Below are 18,333 nucleotides of genomic sequence, written 5' to 3'. Positions count from 1 at the left end.
CTGCTACCACACCTGTGTGTGAGTTAGGGTATGGTTGTAGCAGGGTGGTTTGTTTGGTGTTCTACTATGTAAGGGTGAATAATAGACTGGAAAAGCCATAATGTCTTGGCTCCAGATAATTGCACTCTGCAGTTGAAAAAAGTTGACATAATATAGTCAGCTCAGTCCTGTAATTACAGTAAATTTTATATTACTTTAATTTTGCTGGAAGTGTACAAGTATATAGTTCTTTTAGCCGCAACTTATAATTAAGACTGTAAAAATTGTTTGTATTTATAACAATGTTTCTGATTTTAAGAATGTCTTCTTTTTTGAAGATGTGATGAAATATATTTGTTTCTTGAGAAGCAGCTAATAGTGATATAGAGGGAAAAAATGGGATTTTTATATTCCTCTACCTGATAATTATATTTCTTATCCTGCAAATCTATGATGAACTTGGCATTTAAAATTTTATTTTTCTAAGGCACCTTTATTTTAGGAACTATTATCAAAAATATGGCCCCTAACTGGGGTGTGTGTGTGTGTGTGTGTGTGTGTGTGTGTGTGTATTATCCTCTTGCAGAGTGTAGAACTTTATAATTTTTATGTAACAATGTAGTATCTTTTGTGTACCATATATTACTTTACAGTCTTTTAAACATAATTTAAAAGGCCGAATGTGGTGGCTTAATCACAGCACTTTGGGAGGCTGAGGAGGGCTGATCACTGGAGGTCAGGAGTTTGAGACCAGCCTGGCCAACATGACGAAACCCCATCTCTACTAAAAACACAAAAATTAGCTAGGCATGGTGGCAGGTACCTGTAACCTAGTGTTTCGGGAGGCTGGGACAGGAGAATTGCTTGAACCTGGGAAGGCAGAGGTTGCACTGAGCCAAGATTACACTACTGCACTCCAGCGTGGGTGACAGAATAAGATTCTGTCTCAAATATTAATAATTTAAATTTGAGAGATGGCGTCTTATTTTCTTCCTAATGGGGGAACATTGTTCCTCAGATGACAAGACTTTACTTCCCCCCCCCCCCACAGGTGTCCCTTGCAAAGGACTTTACTTTCTTTTGTATTTGAACTTTTTGTTTTTGTTGTTCTGGCTTAATGTTGAATAATTTACCCCACTCTTTATGGGGAGAACAAAACGTTGCCTCTTTTCTCTAGGTGGCTTTCTTCCTCCAGAAGAAATAAAAGAAAGATTTGACAGCAACTGTATTACACCGGTAAGTAGTCTCATACTTTGCTAGCTATTGCTAACTCTTAAATGATAGGTTAATTTATTTCTTTCTGTCATTTTAGGGAACTGAATTCATGGACAATCTTGCTAAATGCCTTCGCTATTATATAGCTGATCGTTTAAATAATGACCCTGGATGGAAAAATTTGACAGTAAGTTTCACATTTTGATACTTCAGAAAGATTAGGGTGATCATTTGAGGCTGTACTTCGATATGACTGACATTATTTATTTTTCTGCTCTTCCCCATAAAATGTTAGTTGACTGTCAGAGGAAAGAAAAGCTTCCAGGTTTATTGGAGATGGGGTACCCTTGCATAGTTAAGTTTTAGATAACTGAATTTTCTTTTAAAGCCAATTTTGTCCTCTTATATCACTATGAAGCCATAAAATGGGATTCATAATTTTAAAAACATATATAGAAAAGTAATTTTTAAATGGAAATTTCCGTTATTACATATCAAAATACAGCAAGATTAGTAAATTATGGGGCTGCCTTAAATGGCTGTGTTCCCAGATATTTAAGTAATATTTAAATGAACTTGTATATAATTTTAGATCCATAAGCTGGCTTCCCTTTTAATTAGAAGTGGTAAATTATATTTAATAGATATCTGTTATTGATTATTCTTGGGGCACATATGGTTCAGCGCGATATTCTTGCATAGTAGTGAAAACAGTAGGAACTTGTGAATGATCAGTTTTTCTGATGGCCAGGTCTGGCCCAGACATTGCATTCTTTTCCATTCCATGTAGTAAGTTAATCAATGAAGTCGTTTTGAAGACATACACATGCACACACACACACACACACACACACTCACCCTTACCTTATTTAGAAAATTTTCCCATAACACTATTTCAGTTTTACACACACACACACACACACACACACACACACACCACCTTATTCAGAAAAATTTCCCATAACACTATCTCAGTTTTTCTTGAGACATATAATTCTTTTGATTTTTGTGCCTATAGAAAATTGGGGATAAGCTAAAAGTGTTAGGTTTTAGGTTTGAGACAACTACCTCAATTAGAGGTATACATAAAAAAATTGCAAAATTTTTTTATAGGTTATTTTATCTGATGCTAGTGCTCCTGGTGAAGGAGAACATAAAATCATGGATTACATTAGAAGACAAAGAGGTAAATCTTATTTATCAATATTTGATTATATGTTTTATTTTTAAAAGACCACTGAATAGAAAATATTTGATATGAAGCGATATTCTTGTGGTATATGTTAATATAAATATGTGTTTCTCTCTTGTTTAGCCCAGCCTAACCATGACCCAAATACTCATCATTGTTTATGTGGAGCAGATGGTAAGTTTCTTCTTTGGGATTTACTTCTCTTGGATTAAACCATAGCAAGTTGATGGGTTGGTGTGCAGTAATGGATTATTCATGGTTGCCTGCAAGTTCCAAAATGCCTTATTTTATGTTCAACAAGGAACTAGTATTGAGTTGCTGTTTAATCTGTGATCACTAATCTTTAATTTTTTTCTTTATTTTACATTTTTCAACTTTTTAACTCCTCATACCTTTAAAATAGAAAATTTCCCAAGTGTTTAATCCTTAGTGGCCGTCTTTGTGGTAGGTCCACGTATCGGGAGGACTTCCTATTAACTGGAAACTGCCAGGAAGTGTTAGGCTTTGGGGCTTTGCTGCTCATTTGGGTGCTGATTTGGGCTTTTCTTTGTGTTGGTATCTCAGTAGTTTAGTTATGGTAAGAATCCTCAGAGTACTCACTGTTTGGTGTTTTTCTCATTGACAATTGATAGCTGATCTCATTATGCTTGGCCTTGCCACACATGAACCCAACTTTACCATTATTAGAGAAGAATTCAAACCAAACAAGCCCAAACCATGTGGTCTTTGTAATCAGTTTGGACATGAAGTCAAGGATTGTGAAGGTTTGCCAAGAGAAAAGAAGGGAAAGGTAATAACTTCGAGATGGTAGTTCTCATTAAGAAAAAAAAAATCTATTGTAAAATGTATATGACATAAAATACCATTTCAACCATTTTAAAGTATACAATAAAATAGCCTTAAATATTTAAGTTTCCTTGTTTTTAAAATGGATAAAGAGAAGATTGTGTTGATTAGCTTTTTATGTGCTTGTTACCCTTCACAGAGACGTGTCTATTAAAGCACTTTAAAATAAACCTGCGTTCAAAACATGCACACACACATCCTTTCTACTAGCACTTTTTCTGACATCACCTGTATCTATATGAGCCTTAGTTCCCATTGATAATAATGCCCATAGCTTGTAATTTGTTTGTGAAAGTTGTTTGAAATAGTTATTCTTAACAGAAACTACAACTTCTTGAGACTTTTAAGTTACTCCCACTCTTTATGTATTTTAGGTTTACTTGGTTATGTCTAGTCCCCTTTAAAGGGGCTTCTGTTTCAATAATATGGTGCCTCTTGAGTCATACAGTTTATGAGGGGGGAAAAAAGAATATGATGCCTCTTTCAAAGACATTGTTAAGTGAAAAAAGATAAATATAGTGTATGATTTCAGATATATAATACAACAAAGACAGTATCATGTATCTATGCACATCTGTTCACAGGGAAGTGGTACTCATTGGTTGAGTATAGGTGGGCAAACAGATTTGGCCTGTGAGCTAAGAATATTTTTCACATTTTTAAAGTGTTGGTAAAAACAAAACATGAAAGGCTATTCTACAGAGATCATATATGTCCCCCAGTAGCCAAAATAATTTACTGTCTCGCCCTTTGCAGAAAACGTTTGCTGACTCATGGTCTAGGTGTGGTTGATTTTATGGTTAATTTTTATTTTAAAATGGTTTGACGAGCTTTTTAAAATTTAATACTTGTGATATTAAAATGGATCTTGCATTAGAAAAAGCCTTAAAATTTGCTTGGTTGGAAAAAGTTACTGGGCTTAGAGTAGGCTTGATGAATCTTCATTCTTATTCTTGCAGCATGATGAACTTGCCGATAGTCTTCCTTGTGCAGAAGGAGAGTTTATCTTCCTTCGGCTTAATGTTCTTCGTGAGGTATGTAGCAATAATCATTGAAATCAGCACTCTAAAGCAGGGTGCCTTTGATAGCTGTAATGGCAGCATTCCTTTTTGGTTGTAGTATTTGGAAAGAGAACTCACCATGGCCAGCCTACCATTCACATTTGATGTTGAAAGGAGCATTGATGACTGGGTTTTCATGTGCTTCTTTGTGGGAAATGACTTCCTCCCTCACTTGCCATCATTAGAGATTAGGTATGTGCATTTGTGTATTTTTTTAAACTGCTGTTTTAGGCTTCTTGACTTTACTCTGCCTACTGGTTCTAACGCATAATGTTTGTCTCCTGCTGACAGGGAAGGCGCGATTGACCGTTTGGTTAACATATACAAAAATGTGGTACACAAAACTGGGGTAAGTTCACTCTTGATTAATTTCAAAACAGAAGTATTTGCTTTTACAAGAAGATCATTTTACATATATTTTATTACTTACAGGGTTACCTTACAGAAAGTGGTTATGTCAATCTGCAAAGAGTACAGATGATCATGTTAGCAGTTGGTGAAGTTGAGGATAGCATTTTTAAAAAAAGAAAGGATGATGAGGTAAAGTGTTTCTATTGCAGTAGCTAAAATTGCTCCTGTCTCTAATAGGCTATGATGATCCTGTGATTACTTTTAATCTCTTTGAGTGTGTTTTTATATCATTATGGTGTGTCAACACTAATGTAATCATGAGCGGTCAGTGCTTTATTTTATAAAGGTTGTGTTGCTTGCTGTGTGGAACTGTGTATTGTACCCTGTTTAAGTTGCATTGTAATGTTTTTTCTGTCTTCATAATCAGAATATAAATCTAAACACATTTCTAATTAATAGGATTTCAAATGTGGGTTCTAAGTCTGGAAGACTGTTGGGATTGAACTAGTGGCTGCCGTGTTTTGAAAGCAGGAAGACAGGTTAAGAAGAATTTATAATGTAGGGATTGTGGGTTGTATTATATAAGCCAGGGCAGAGGGTTGGGAGAATGTACGATCTGTGGAGAGCTGCATCTCTTAAGAAATTGAAACACAAAAAGGAAATAAAATAGCAAAGCATTTGAAAATTGATTGTATATTATGGGTGAGTGCTTACATGCAAAGTCCAGGTTCTGGCTTGGGCAGTTAGGAGTTTGCTGGTGCCGTTTACTAAGTAGCAAGCAGAAGGGGTAGAATGGGTTGGGGTGGGGACAAAGTAGAAATTGGGTTTCATTTTGGAGATGTTCAATGTGAGTTGCAACAGGTCACCTGAGAAGAGAAAAGTTCATTAAGCAGTTGAATATGTATAAAGCTCAGGGCAGAAGTCTTTTGAAAAGAGATTTGAGAACCATTAACTGATGGAAGGTCCTTGAAATTATGAGTATGAAATTGAACTTCCTGGGAGCTTGTAATGGAGTAAAAGTACCTTTAACAGAAGCCTAGGGAACCATGGACTTTTTTTTTTTTATTGCATTTTAGGTTTTGGGGTACATGTGAAGAACATGCAAAATTGTTGCATAGGTACACACGTGACAGTGTGATTTGCTGCCTTCCTCCCCTTCATCTATATCTGGCATTTCTCCCCATACTCTCTCTCCCCAACTCCCAACCCCACGCTGTCCCTCCCCTATTTCCCCCCAACAGACCCCAGTGTGTAGTGCTTCCCTCCCTGTGTCCGTGTGTTCTCATTGTTCAACACCCGCCTATGAGTGAGAACATGCGGTGTTTGATTTTCTGTTCTTGTGTCAGTTTGCTGAGAATGATGGTTTCCAGGTTCATCCATGTCCCTACAAAGGACACAAACTCATCGTTTTTGATGGCTGCATAATATTCCATGGTGTATATGTGCCACATTTTCCCTGTCCAGTCTATCATCGATGGGCATTTGGGTTGGGAACCATGGACATTTAAGGAGAAAGAGGAGCCAGTTCTAGAGAGGTAGAAGGAAATTCCTGAAGAGAAGGGAAGCCATTGGTACTGCTCAAAGGGTCACAGTGAGATGGACAGGCACTTCGTCTGTGGACAAGGTTTGGGAGCCCCTTGGTGAGCTGATAGGAGTAGAGGGACAGCAGCCTGGAGGCAGAGTGTTTGGAGGGTGATTGCGGGGTGTAGCAAGGGAGGCCAGCAGTGGGCAAAATGAGCAGATAATAGTTTCTTAGAAACAGTAAGGAAATCTTTTCAGAAACTAATTTCGTAAAAGTCATGTGGCTATTTTAAGCAGATAACAACATTATTAGTGCTGCATTGTTCCATGGTCTCCCAACACATTGAAATGTGTTATTGAATCTTATTTTCTGTTTTCATCAGCTTTTTATACTGTAGCTAGTGATCTCTTATTTTTAGAGCTTTGGGTGTCTATTTTTATGTAACATAGTCAGTTGACTGTAAGCATTCTTTCCAACTGTAAGCACTTACCAAAAGCCTTCAGTACTTGGTAATGTTTTTATGTGCTGTCAAGAGGTTTTGCATATAGAATTCAAATTACAGAACTAGCTTTGTCTGGAAGATCAGATGTCAATTGGAACAGACATTTTTAACTAAGTTTTCAACAATTATGGTGGCATCCCTTTGTCTGCTGCTACATACTGTGCACCTCTTGGTTTAAAAACCTTGAGTTACAACAGCCTTCTAACGTCTCTTTAGCAGACTCTGCACCATAAGTTGGCATTAGAAGAGGAAGTATGGGATTTAGTAGATACCATAGTGTTACAGATTTAATTAATATGATTTTCAACTGGCCTGGCAGGAGAGGGCATTTTAAAGCTTTGGATCTTTGTTGGTGTCCCTGAAGTCATACAGTGTCCTTCAGCATGATTGGACATCAGGGGAAATCCTCAGAAATGCAATAGGAAAGTTTCTGGGTATATATATTTTTTCTGGGAAGTATGTCCCCGGCATTTGACAGGTTTCCAAAGGAGTTCATAGCACAAAAAAAGGAGAGATCCATAAGGTCCACCCAGGTGGTCTTCTGTTTGTGTGTGACTCCCACCCTTAGAGATAGGCATTTAACAGACCAGCAGAACAAATGGTAGAAAAGGAATACATTAATATTTGTTACTGTCTATTCATGGTGATTCATCCTGTAATCCCAGCACTTTGGGAGGCCAAGGCGGGCAGATGACCTGAGGTTAGGAGCTCAAGACCAGCCTGGCCAACATGGTGAAACCCCATCTCTACTAAAAATACAAAAATTAGCTGGGTGTGGTGATGGGCGCCTGTAATCCCAGCTGCTCTGGAGGCAGAGGCAGGAGCATTGCTTGAACCTGGGAGGTGGATGCTGCAGTGAGCCGAGATCATGCCACTGCACTGCAGCCTGTGTGACAGAGTGAGACTCCATCTCAAAAAAAAAAAAAAAAAGAATTGTTATTAAAGTTGAACATTTAGGCAAGAAATGTGGTGTTTTTTATTATATGAGCTTTGATGTTTGCCTTTTACCTTGGGAATGTTCGTTTATTAAGCAATTATTTGTTAAGTGTTTGCTTGTTTCAAACAAGCAATTATTTGTTAAATGTGCCAGATGGTGTTCTGAGTGCTAGTGATACAGACAAAAAAACAAAAAAGCAGATAGAAATCCCTGCCCTAATGGAGCTTACATTCTTTTGGAAGAGCTGGAAGATAAACACAGTAACTAAGTAAACCTTGTTAAGTGTTAGACAATAAGTGCCACCAAGAAAACTAAAGCAGGTGAGGAAGCATCTGGGAAGGGAGAGGTTGGGCATTACACTTCTAGAAAAGGTGACGAAAAAGGCCTCACTGACGGCTGACTTTGATTGAAGACATAAAGGATGTGAGGGGGCACACTGCAGATGTTTGCAGGAAGCATGTTGCAGACAGAGGGAATCACCAGTGCCAAGGCTCTGGGGCAGGAGCATACCCAGGATGTTCACAGAATACCAAGGAGCCAGTGTGGAAGGAGTAGAGGAGGCAAAGGAAAAGCAGTAGGAGATGAAATCAGAAAGAAGATGGAGGGCCCAATCTGGTAGGACCCAACAGGTCATCATAGGGCTGTAGCTTTCATTGTGCATCAGTGTAAGGTTTTGAGTAGAGAAGTGACAAGATTTGATACATACTGTAAAAGGATCATTCTAGCTGCCATGTTGAAATGACTGTATTGAGGGAAAGGTCAAAGCAGTGAGCCCAGCCCAGTGAGGAGCCTTTTTTGTAGTAATCCAAGGGAGCCTGGATAGTAGCAGTGGAGATGATCAAAGGCAGTTGGAGTCTGAACATGTTTTGAAGGTAGAACCAGTGAGATTGGCTAATGGGTTAAAAACAGTGTAAGAGAAGGAAAGGCATCAGAAGACTGAAAGATGTTCTGAGCAACCTTCATGGAAAGACTGGAAGGTGCAAAGGTGGGGTGGGGATTTGGACATAGGAAGTTTGAGATAATTAAATGAAGATGCTGAGTATGGAGAGGCCCTGGTTGGGGAGTCATCAGCATGTAGATGGTGTTTAAAGCCATGAGACTTGGTGATGACTCCCATGGGAAGAGAGAAGTGGAGAGGTCCCAAGTACTGGGCCGAGGGGAGCACCAGCATTAACCCGTTTATGCCCAGTGTTCCATTATTGGAACAATAAGCTTGTGGGAGTTATTTATGTCATACTGCTCAAGGTCATCACCAAGGTCTGATTTTTCATAGAAAAAAATTGCAGCCTCTGGCATAAATGAATTAAAAGGTTGGGGAGTTAAGGAGTATAGCAAGAGGGAAGGAGATCAGGTGAGTGTAGTCTATTGGAAGCCAAGTGAAGACTGACCCCAGGAAGAAAGAATCCTGGTCAGATAAGGACTGAAAACTGACTAATGGATTTCATAATCTGCAGGTCATTGGTGACCTACACAAGAGAAGTTTCACTGAAGATGGGACAGAAGCTTGATTAAATAAATCAGTGTTTTCTATATCAGAGGAGGTTTTAGATCAACTACCATTGATCACCTGAGCTCCATGTCAGAGTAGGAAACTTATGTATCCAGCATTCAGCTGTTTGCCTGGCAGAAAGCATCAATTTCATATTTCCTTAAGGCCTTATATTGCAGTTGGTAGGAATGACTTGGCAGTGCACCTACTAGGATGACCTTTAGTGTGGTACCCATTGGCCCCTGTTTTAGGCTGCATTGGCAGCTGCAGCCACCCTAGCTCATTTCAGTTCCTTGATACTCAGGGAAACGTGGGCATCGGCATGGGAGGCCTGCAAATGGCCCAGAGTTAGTAGGTTAAACAAGATGAACACAAAATTATGTCCAGTTGAAACCATGGCTGCATTTTGGAAATGAGTTGGGGCGGGGAAAGAATCAATGTAGGCTGGACCCTCTCCTGTGAATTAAATTGGCCCACAGTAGTAAGCTGTGCATACCTCTGAATTTCCTTCCTTTTTTTCACTAGATTGATGTTTTTGGAAGCTGGCAGGGGTGGCGGATTATGTTTGCATAGACTCCCACTTCTCTCTTTTCTCTATTGTGTCATGCATTCTACAGAGTAAGAGCCCTTTTTAGGTAACAGAGTCTAAATTGTCTTGCTGTTTTTTAAAAAAATTACCTTAGTTATTAACTACATTCAACTAAACTTTAAGAATTGTTGAGGTTTTTTAAAAAAATTTATTTGTATCTTCTCCCTTTTTACAGCCTGTTTGCTTCAGGATAAAACCAAGGGTCTTTGTAATAGTTTTGCATTTTCCTGAAATGATTCAAAAGCTTTCTGGTCAGAATTATGAAGAACAACTAAATTGTATCTAAATTCAGTCTTTCTTCCATTTTAAAGTTCTGATGCAGCATTTTGAATATTTAGTCTTATTGCCTAGTTTAATCATGTACCTAGATTTCTGGGGTTGTCCTTTAAAACTTAAGTTGTCTTCCAAATCATTCCTGGTAATGCTTAACTCTGACATATTTGTGTAATTATATGACAGAATATGTGGATTTTACACTTTTAGGACAGTTTTAGAAGACGACAGAAAGAAAAAAGAAAGAGAATGAAGGTGAGTTGTGATTAATTTCATGAGATTGGTAATAGCATAATTTTACAATGTGTTTATTACAGTAGCTTTATTCCTTATCCAGTAGGACTTGGTCAGGGTCATAAATGTCCTCCCAGTTGCCCTTTTACCTGTAGAAAGAACACTGGTGTCTATTTTAAAGAAGGTCGTCTAGGCTCTGGTGTCTGAAGGAGATACACTTGAGTGGTGAGAGGTGGGTGGCACTTAGCTATTTGAATGGTTTTACAGCAGTCAAGTATTGTTTTTTAAGTAAAAATGGTCTTCTGTATCCTCTTGAAAGTTACTGTACTCTTATTTCTACATCTTTGTCAGATTAATCTTTCTTAGAACACAACACACTAAACTTGTTTCTCTGTTCTAAAAGCACCACTGACTCCTTAATCCCTTCAGAATCCAATTCTGTCTTAGTTTGGTGTTCAGGGTACACTGTCATCTGGTTGAATTCCAGCCATTCAGCATATCTCCTGTTGTCTTCTAAGTATACCATGTCCCTGCTAAGAGTGTTGCCTTCATTTGGTATCTCTGAATGGATTTCTGACTTTGCAGCTCACTTGCATCTTACCTTTTCTACAAGGCCTCCCTTCTTGGTTATGCTCATAGTACAGGTTGAGCAATCCTTTATTTTAACTCTGGTGGTTCCTACCTATGATACTTGTTTTCTTACTTGATTGCATAATGCTTTATAGTCATTTAACTTCTTTAGTTCTTGTTTTCTTGTCTTTGCTATTAGGGTTTCAAGCTTGTGGAGTTTAGGGACTGCCTTTTACTGCGTTTTGTTAGAATTAAGCAATTTCAGGAAACAAGAAAGGAGGAAAGTAGAGTTATTTATTGTTGTAGTGGGTTCAAAATCATTTAGACTGGGCAGAGGATATTTGGTTTCTACTGATATATTATTTTCTTTCAGTCAGTATCTTTTATCAGTCAGTCAGGACTATCCTATGTTAGCTTTAATCATATCTAATTAGAAATAAAGAGTTAAATTCTAGCAAGGTGAGGGGTAAATAAAAGTTGTATTTCCATAACAATTAACCAGGTGTGGTGGTGTGCACCTGTAATTCCAGCTACTTGGGAGGCTGAGGTGAGAGGATTGCTTGAACTTGGGAGGCAGAGGTTGCAGTGAGTGGAGATCGCACCACTGCATTCCAGCCTGGGCAACAGAGTGAGACTCCATCTCAGGGAAAAAAAAAATTGTATTTCCTAAGTATAACTCAAACTAAACTTTTTTTTTTTTAACCTAAATCCTGATACTGTTTTTATGTGCCTAATATTGTGTCTTGAATGTTTTCTGAAATTGTAAATAAGCAGTAGGGATTAGCATAATGAGATATGAATAGATTTTATGTTTCAGGACAATGATTATATGTACTTTTAGGGCTGAGTTATTAAGTATTATAGGCTATTGTTCAGAAAGTATAAATTACCATCACAGTGTAGACACCCTTGTAATGTTAATGAAGATGATTTGGTCTTTTAGTGAGTTTAGTAAAGTGCTTACAGTTAGGATTTTATTCCATTGCCCGCTTTTCTTTCTGTCATCTAACTGCATTATGATTTAATTTTAAAGTCTACTATCATTTCCGTTTATGTTAGAGAGATCAACCAGCTTTCACTCCTACTGGAATATTAACTCCTCATGCTTTGGGTTCAAGAAATTCACCAAGTTCTCAAGTAGCCAATAATCCGAGACAAGCAGCCTATGAAATGAGGATGCAGAATAACTCTGTAAGTGGCTTACTTTTATGTGACGTTTAAGAGTAGTGAATATCACATACCTCTTGTAGGGGTGTGTGTGTATGAAATTTTTCACAGCCTGGAGTTTTGTTTTATAGTTTTCTTAATTGCTTTGCCTCAGGGTATTTTTAACTCTGTTAAGTCCATCTTTATCAATGTAAAAATATCCAAATGATGTGAAAGAAAAGCACGTGGGATTGTTGATGCATTCGAATATAAAGAGATCACTAATTCCAGTCTGGGTGACAGAGTGAGACCCTGTCTCAAAAGTAAGTTAAGTGGTTGCAGTGTTTTTGTAATGCAGATGAACCACACACTGGTTCCCCTTTCTCCAAATAATAGAGTGATGGATGGTGCTAGAAGCTCCTTAGGGGACATCCATGTGTCTCAAAGCTGGGGCAAGAGGAGGAGGATGGGTTTTATTCCCTTATTTCCCCTTTCCTTCAATGGGTAGTTGTGAGCATTTTGCAAAATGGTATTCCTTAGGCATAAACTCTGGCTCTCCAATTCAGAATGGAATAGATCTGAATAAATATCTTAAGGTAGCCCTTACTATTTAAACTCTGACTGCTCCCTGTTTGTGAACTCAGCAACTGTATGCATTTATTTGCCTTGTGGTATTCTTCCATATTTGAACTTTGTAATCCAAACTCCAGAAGCAAATCCACCTATCCTGCAAGGCTGTACTTTGTCCACCACCTTCCTGTTGTAGTGGAAATAGACCATGAGCTTTCACAGCACCCAGTGGGACAGTAGCAGGGCTGAGGACACAGACCTTGATCTAACAGTAGAGGAAAGAACATACACTTTTTATATGATATATCCAAGAAAATCGAATAAACTTGGATATTGTTGTTATTCTGTTAGTTATCCTATTGATGCTCATTTGGAACAGGAATAGCTGATGACCATCATTCGAGATTTTACTGACTACCATCCCTACAGAGCAGAACTGAGAGTGACTGTTGTTGTCAAATGCTCTGTTGATAGAATATTTTTTTTTAAATCTTGGGAGGCAGGTAGGTTTAAACTTTGCCAGCTCTGGTTGCTTCAAGAAGGATTCCAGTGTTATCTTCAGGTGCTGTAGGATTAGGCCCATAGGACCAGACTGTTGATCAATAACATTTGCCAGGGGAGTAGTAATGGGGAGATTGGTGATGAGGTTGCTTCTTTGATTCTGTCTTAATTAACTCCTCTGCCACAATTATTTCTATATAGAGGAGATGTGGAATTTGAATCTTTGCAAAGCGGGATTTTCACCTAGAATGTTCTAAATTTAAGGAAATTATGAAGCCAAATTACCAGTTCATTTAAAGGGAGCCATTAAAGTTAGGGATTTCTGTTGTTTTATTTTTCTGAGCTGTTGGGTTGTAGTCTCTAGTACTTGTCTACTGATGATTAACATTCTTAGTGTTTTAATAAATAGCTTCTGTTTCCTTATATATGTGGTTTTATATTTAGTATTCTTCAGTATGGTTTCTTTATATCTAATTTGATTAAAAAACAGCTCAAGAAATTTGAATGAATTTCTATGAATCTTGTATGTTCAGAAAATATTTTTGTTGGTAGAGGCAGAGCAGCGGAGATTTAACATTAAATGGTGAACAGCTTTTTTTTCTAGAAAGTATATTATTATTTTTGTTTTCTAAAGATAGAGTTTATATCTTGTTAGTCAAGAATTAATTTTGTTTAAGTTTGCTTTTTACACAGCTTCTCTGTATATAGACAATTAATGGGAGTGTCGCTCTCATAATTTAATCCAAATGGATTAGTGTTCGGTGGGAAAACAATAGTGATTACTTACTGAATGGTTAACCACCATGCACCAGGGAGGCAGCATGCCAGTAATCTTTCACATGTATTGGTGCATTTAATCCTTGCAATAACATGTAAGGAAACAGAACAGTGTCATCCCCATTTTAAGATGAGGCTCACAGAGGTTAAGTAATAAATTGTTCAAGGCCACACACCCAGTAAAGGTTGAATTTGGAATTTTAGACTTAGATCTGTCTAACTAAAAATACCTACCTTGTTTTCCAAGTACAACAGTGCCTTCCTGTATTTATTTTTATTGGTTTTTGTTTTTTTACAATATTATCTGTACCTTTTCATGAATAACATTGATGTTATATGTTTTTAAAAGAGAAATGCTCTAAGCTCTATGTGATATATGATTTCGTATTAAGTTTTCTTGACCTGTGGAATGAACTGCATTTATGCTGTGGTTATTGTAATTGTTATATCATTGAAATGACCTTCTGTGCTCTCAGTTTTAAAACAATTCAGTTACTTGAAATATCTAATAATACTGTGAGTAACAGAGGAAAAAGTTTACTGTGGAAATGTTTCTGCCACTTATGTTTTTGATGATTTTGTCCTTTAGCCTAATGAACTAAAGTTGCAGAAGATTTTCTTTTAAATTTTAATTAAATATTAAAATATGTTAGGGTTATATTAAAATAAGTTAATTAAAATTAACCTATTAATGTTAATTGAGTTAGGTACAAAGGGAAGATAATACTGAATTTAAAGTGACAGCTGAGTCTTTGAAATATCAATAAAATCTGTATTTTTCTAAGACGACTAATAGATTTTTATTTTTAGATTGATTTTTAAAACAGAACATATAAAATAACTTAACACAGTCTCATTAAACTTGCTTTTCACAGTGGTAACTAGGTCGAACACTTAACCATTTAACTGCATTCTCACCAGCATTGACTATTTTATATATTATTGCATCTATATTGTTATATATTATATGCTATATAGGTAATACATTTTATAGATAATATAGAACTATACATATATAAAAAATATATGTTATATGTATATTTTTTCCCTCATAGCTTTGCCATTTGGTAGGTGGAAAATGATTGTGAATTCCTAACAGGAATTGTTGCAATTGATTGTCACAAATGATTGTGAACCATCAAAGGAAAATAAAATTCAAGTAGTATAATTTTTAAAAATCTATAGAATGAAAACTTTTTTCTTCAGAAACATTTTTTTTTTTGTCCCTAATAATGGTAATTCTTTTCAGTTTAAGCATAGGAAGTTTGGGTATTACATTATTTCTTTTGAGGGAAAGTGGAATGGAGCAAGATCAGTCTCTGTACTTTCTAAATATGTTTATCATATCTACATAGTAGCTTTAAAAATGTTACTGTAAAACACGGTTAAGTAGTGGTAGCTGGATATACCTTCTTAGGTAAAATGAGTAATGAAATCCTTCTTCTATAATTGCAGAGTCCTTCAGTATCTCCTAATACGAGTTTCACATCTGATGGCTCCCCATCTCCAATAGGAGGAATTAAGCGAAAAGCAGAAGACAGCGACAGTGAACCTGAGCCAGAGGATAACGTCAGGTGAAGCCATTTTTTGGTAGCACTTTGTTAGCAAATTGCTGAAATAGATGCAGTCTAATTAATGCTATTTAGCTTAGAGCAGCAGTGCCTTCAGATGCTTGCCTATGATCTTTTTATCCACCAGTAATTAATGTGGAGGGTTAGAAAAGTCAGTAAATTCCAGAGAGATGGGTAAGCTATAGCTGTTAAACCTAAGTGTCTAGATTAGTATGCGTGCGGGCTTTCGTCCTCCAATCCACTTTTCCCTCTGAGACCAGGCACAAGATCGGCTAGACATGAGGTGTTAGCTCTGACTATGTGATCTGAATGTTGCTGTTTGGAGACTGATTAAATTTTCAAGCTGCTTAACCTAGAAAGTTCAGTTAGTACTTAGACACTTAATTTAGTTTGCTTTAATCTTCTCAATTGAAAAAGTTCTTCCTCAAAATGAAATATGCAGAAATCATTCTGTTAAGAGATCAATATGTATGTTTTTTAAAAACCACAAACTTGCATATGCACAATTATATTTCATGACAAAGGAGTTTCCCTTTAACTGTATACTTCAAATTTATAATAGGAAGCTGGTTCTTTAATTCATCCTGAAGTTTGAGATCATTATATAATAAGATTAACAACCTCTCATGTAATTAAATCCAGATTTGAACCGTGGGCTCCAAGTGCAAAAGGCCAACAATCTCAATAATTGTAGCTCATTAAGAATTTAGGAAAACGATCTATTTCAAAGGTAAACAAGACAGTAGTCACCTACAGCTCATGCTTCTTTTACAGGACATGGAAAGTGTGTGATTTGTGTTTATGATTAAACTTTGCAAGGGTCATGTGCGGTTCTGCATTTTTCTAACATCCTTTGATATCAGATCCATGTCTACTTGTGATCGAACATTTCCTCTGTATATCTTTAGTTTCTGTCCTCTACTTTCTGTACTTTGGCTTTTCCCCTTAGAGCATGTCTTTGGTTTTGTTTACTATGTAGCCATCATGATCAATACTAGTTTAATAGGTAACTTGATTTGTTTAGTATTTTATTGTTTAATCCTGGTGCTGAGGATAATCAGAGTGGAAATGCCTCTACCAAAAAATGCTTGGGGCTTTTAGCATTTTTTCATTCATATTTTCTGTAAAATAGTGATAATCTACCTTATGGATAAGGGGATATTTCTAATTGTTGTCTGAATCCTTTGTATTGTGGGAGGGGTATATTACAATTGATATGGTATATTCTGAAACATGACTGCAATTAATATTTGAAATCTGATACGTGGAAAAGAGGCCTAAATGGAGAATCATCTTGATGTTCTTGATCTGTTCTGATGTTTTTAAAAGTGTTCTTTGGCTTCTTCGTGTTTCTTAAATGTTAAACCTTAAAGAATAAGAAATGGATTCTTAAAAAAACACAATGTATTGGGTGAAAATGTGGTTGGTCACATTGTATTTTCAGTGATGAATGATAATTTAGTGGATTCTTTGACCTGCTTCTAGATTTTACCATAACATACATATGTTTGTGTGTGTATATGTATACATAGATATATAGAGATATAGAATGTGTATGTCTCTCTATATATATCTCTATCTCCTTTCCTTAAGCCATCAACAGCTCTTAGCTGAAAGAGGGATAAGGCCCAAGCAAGGATAGAGAGAGTAGGTATACACATAATTTCTGCCTAATGTCTAGATTATTCTTTTATAAATTATTTTTTATATTTAAAAAAGTTACCTGTGCAGTCTTAAGTAATTTAGTTGACTCTTTGTATAGTTTAAATATATTTTAACAAACTAAGAAACTTGAACTATATAAAATATCTTCAATATTTGAATCTTAAAATGTAGCTTTAGAATTGTACAAAGAAACATGTAAAGCAGTATTAAAATTTGAGCAAACGTGTTCTGTATCTTTTTCAATAACATTTTTTTAAATGTGGTTTTATAATGGTCTTAACAGAATCAGTGATTGGGATGTTAGTGTTTAACTGTCTTTAAATTGATAATAAATCCTATGAAATTAGACTTTTTAGAAATAATGAAAAAGAATGAAATGAATCTGTGTTAGCATGACTGTTTGACTTTTCCTATTTCCCCTGGATACTAAGTATAAAGTGAATTGGGGTGTAAATTGGTAGACAGACTGTTACTGAAGGTGTGTTAATTCAGCATAAATGAGCTGTGCCTGGTTTTAGGTTATGGGAAGCTGGCTGGAAGCAGCGGTACTACAAGAACAAATTTGATGTAGATGCGGCTGATGAGAAATTCCGTCGAAAAGTTGTGCAGTCTTACGTTGAAGGACTTTGCTGGGTTCTTAGATATTATTACCAGGTACAAAAAGAATATTTTCCTCTGAATTTGTAGTCAGTATTTTAAGAAAGATACTAATTTCTTTTCTTTTTTTTTTTTTTTTGAGATGGAGTCTTGCTCTGTTGCCCAGGCTGGAGTGCAGTGGTGCAATCTTAGCTCACTGCAACCTCTGCCTCCCAGATTTAAGCATCTCCTGCCTTACTTAGCCTCCTGAGTAGCTGAGATTAGAGGCGCATGCCACCACACCTGGCTAATTTTTGTATTTGGTCAGGCTGGTCTCAAACTCCTGACCTTGTGATCCACCCGCCTCGGCTTCCCAAAGTGCTGGCATTACAGACGTGAGCCACCATGCCTGGCCTAGTAATTTCTATAATAATAGATATTATTGAGCTGTATTCTGAAAACAAACCCAGGCTCATTTTTTAAAGTTTTCTGTTCAGAGGTTCATAATTGTAAATGTTGGTGGAGACTTTGAAGCTTCTTAGGTATTAGTATATAAACAAAGCTAATTTTTGTTAAAAGTATTTTCAACATTAAGTAATGTGGTTGACTGTACTTTGTCTTTAAGATGATCAGAGTTTAGTGCTTTTTAAATTGGAGTTTAAAAATAACTGAGTAATTAATTGACAGTCACTAAATGACTGAAAAAAGGACAAAGCCTGAAAAATATCAGTAAGAATTCTAAAGGAATTTGAATACTACCATCTTCA

At 36.5% G+C, this 18,333-nt stretch overlaps 1 protein-coding gene across 1 annotated transcript in view; it reads left to right on the top strand.

Moving 5' to 3' along the window:
• XRN2 (5'-3' exoribonuclease 2) overlaps positions 1-18,333 on the top strand; it is a 93,999-nt gene that overhangs the window by 23,203 nt on the left and 52,463 nt on the right. Inside the window, exons 5-17 of the mRNA XM_012463437.2 lie at positions 1,157-1,215; positions 1,292-1,381; positions 2,308-2,380; positions 2,510-2,560; positions 3,019-3,176; positions 4,192-4,266; positions 4,352-4,485; positions 4,585-4,642; positions 4,726-4,833; positions 10,167-10,211; positions 11,820-11,951; positions 15,210-15,328; positions 17,509-17,644. Of these exons, the coding sequence (XP_012318860.2) occupies positions 1,157-1,215; positions 1,292-1,381; positions 2,308-2,380; positions 2,510-2,560; positions 3,019-3,176; positions 4,192-4,266; positions 4,352-4,485; positions 4,585-4,642; positions 4,726-4,833; positions 10,167-10,211; positions 11,820-11,951; positions 15,210-15,328; positions 17,509-17,644 (1,238 nt within the window). The remainder of the gene's footprint in view (positions 1-1,156; positions 1,216-1,291; positions 1,382-2,307; positions 2,381-2,509; positions 2,561-3,018; positions 3,177-4,191; positions 4,267-4,351; positions 4,486-4,584; positions 4,643-4,725; positions 4,834-10,166; positions 10,212-11,819; positions 11,952-15,209; positions 15,329-17,508; positions 17,645-18,333) is intronic.

The sequence above is a fragment of the Aotus nancymaae genome, unplaced genomic scaffold (genome assembly GCF_030222135.1).
Source record: "Aotus nancymaae isolate 86718 unplaced genomic scaffold, 86718_ANA_hifiasm-v0.15.2.pri h1tg000001l, whole genome shotgun sequence".
Classification (NCBI taxonomy): Eukaryota; Metazoa; Chordata; class Mammalia; order Primates; family Aotidae; genus Aotus; species Aotus nancymaae.
The sequence above is the reverse complement of the archived record's forward strand: the minus strand, read 5'-3'. Positions and strand labels throughout refer to the sequence as shown.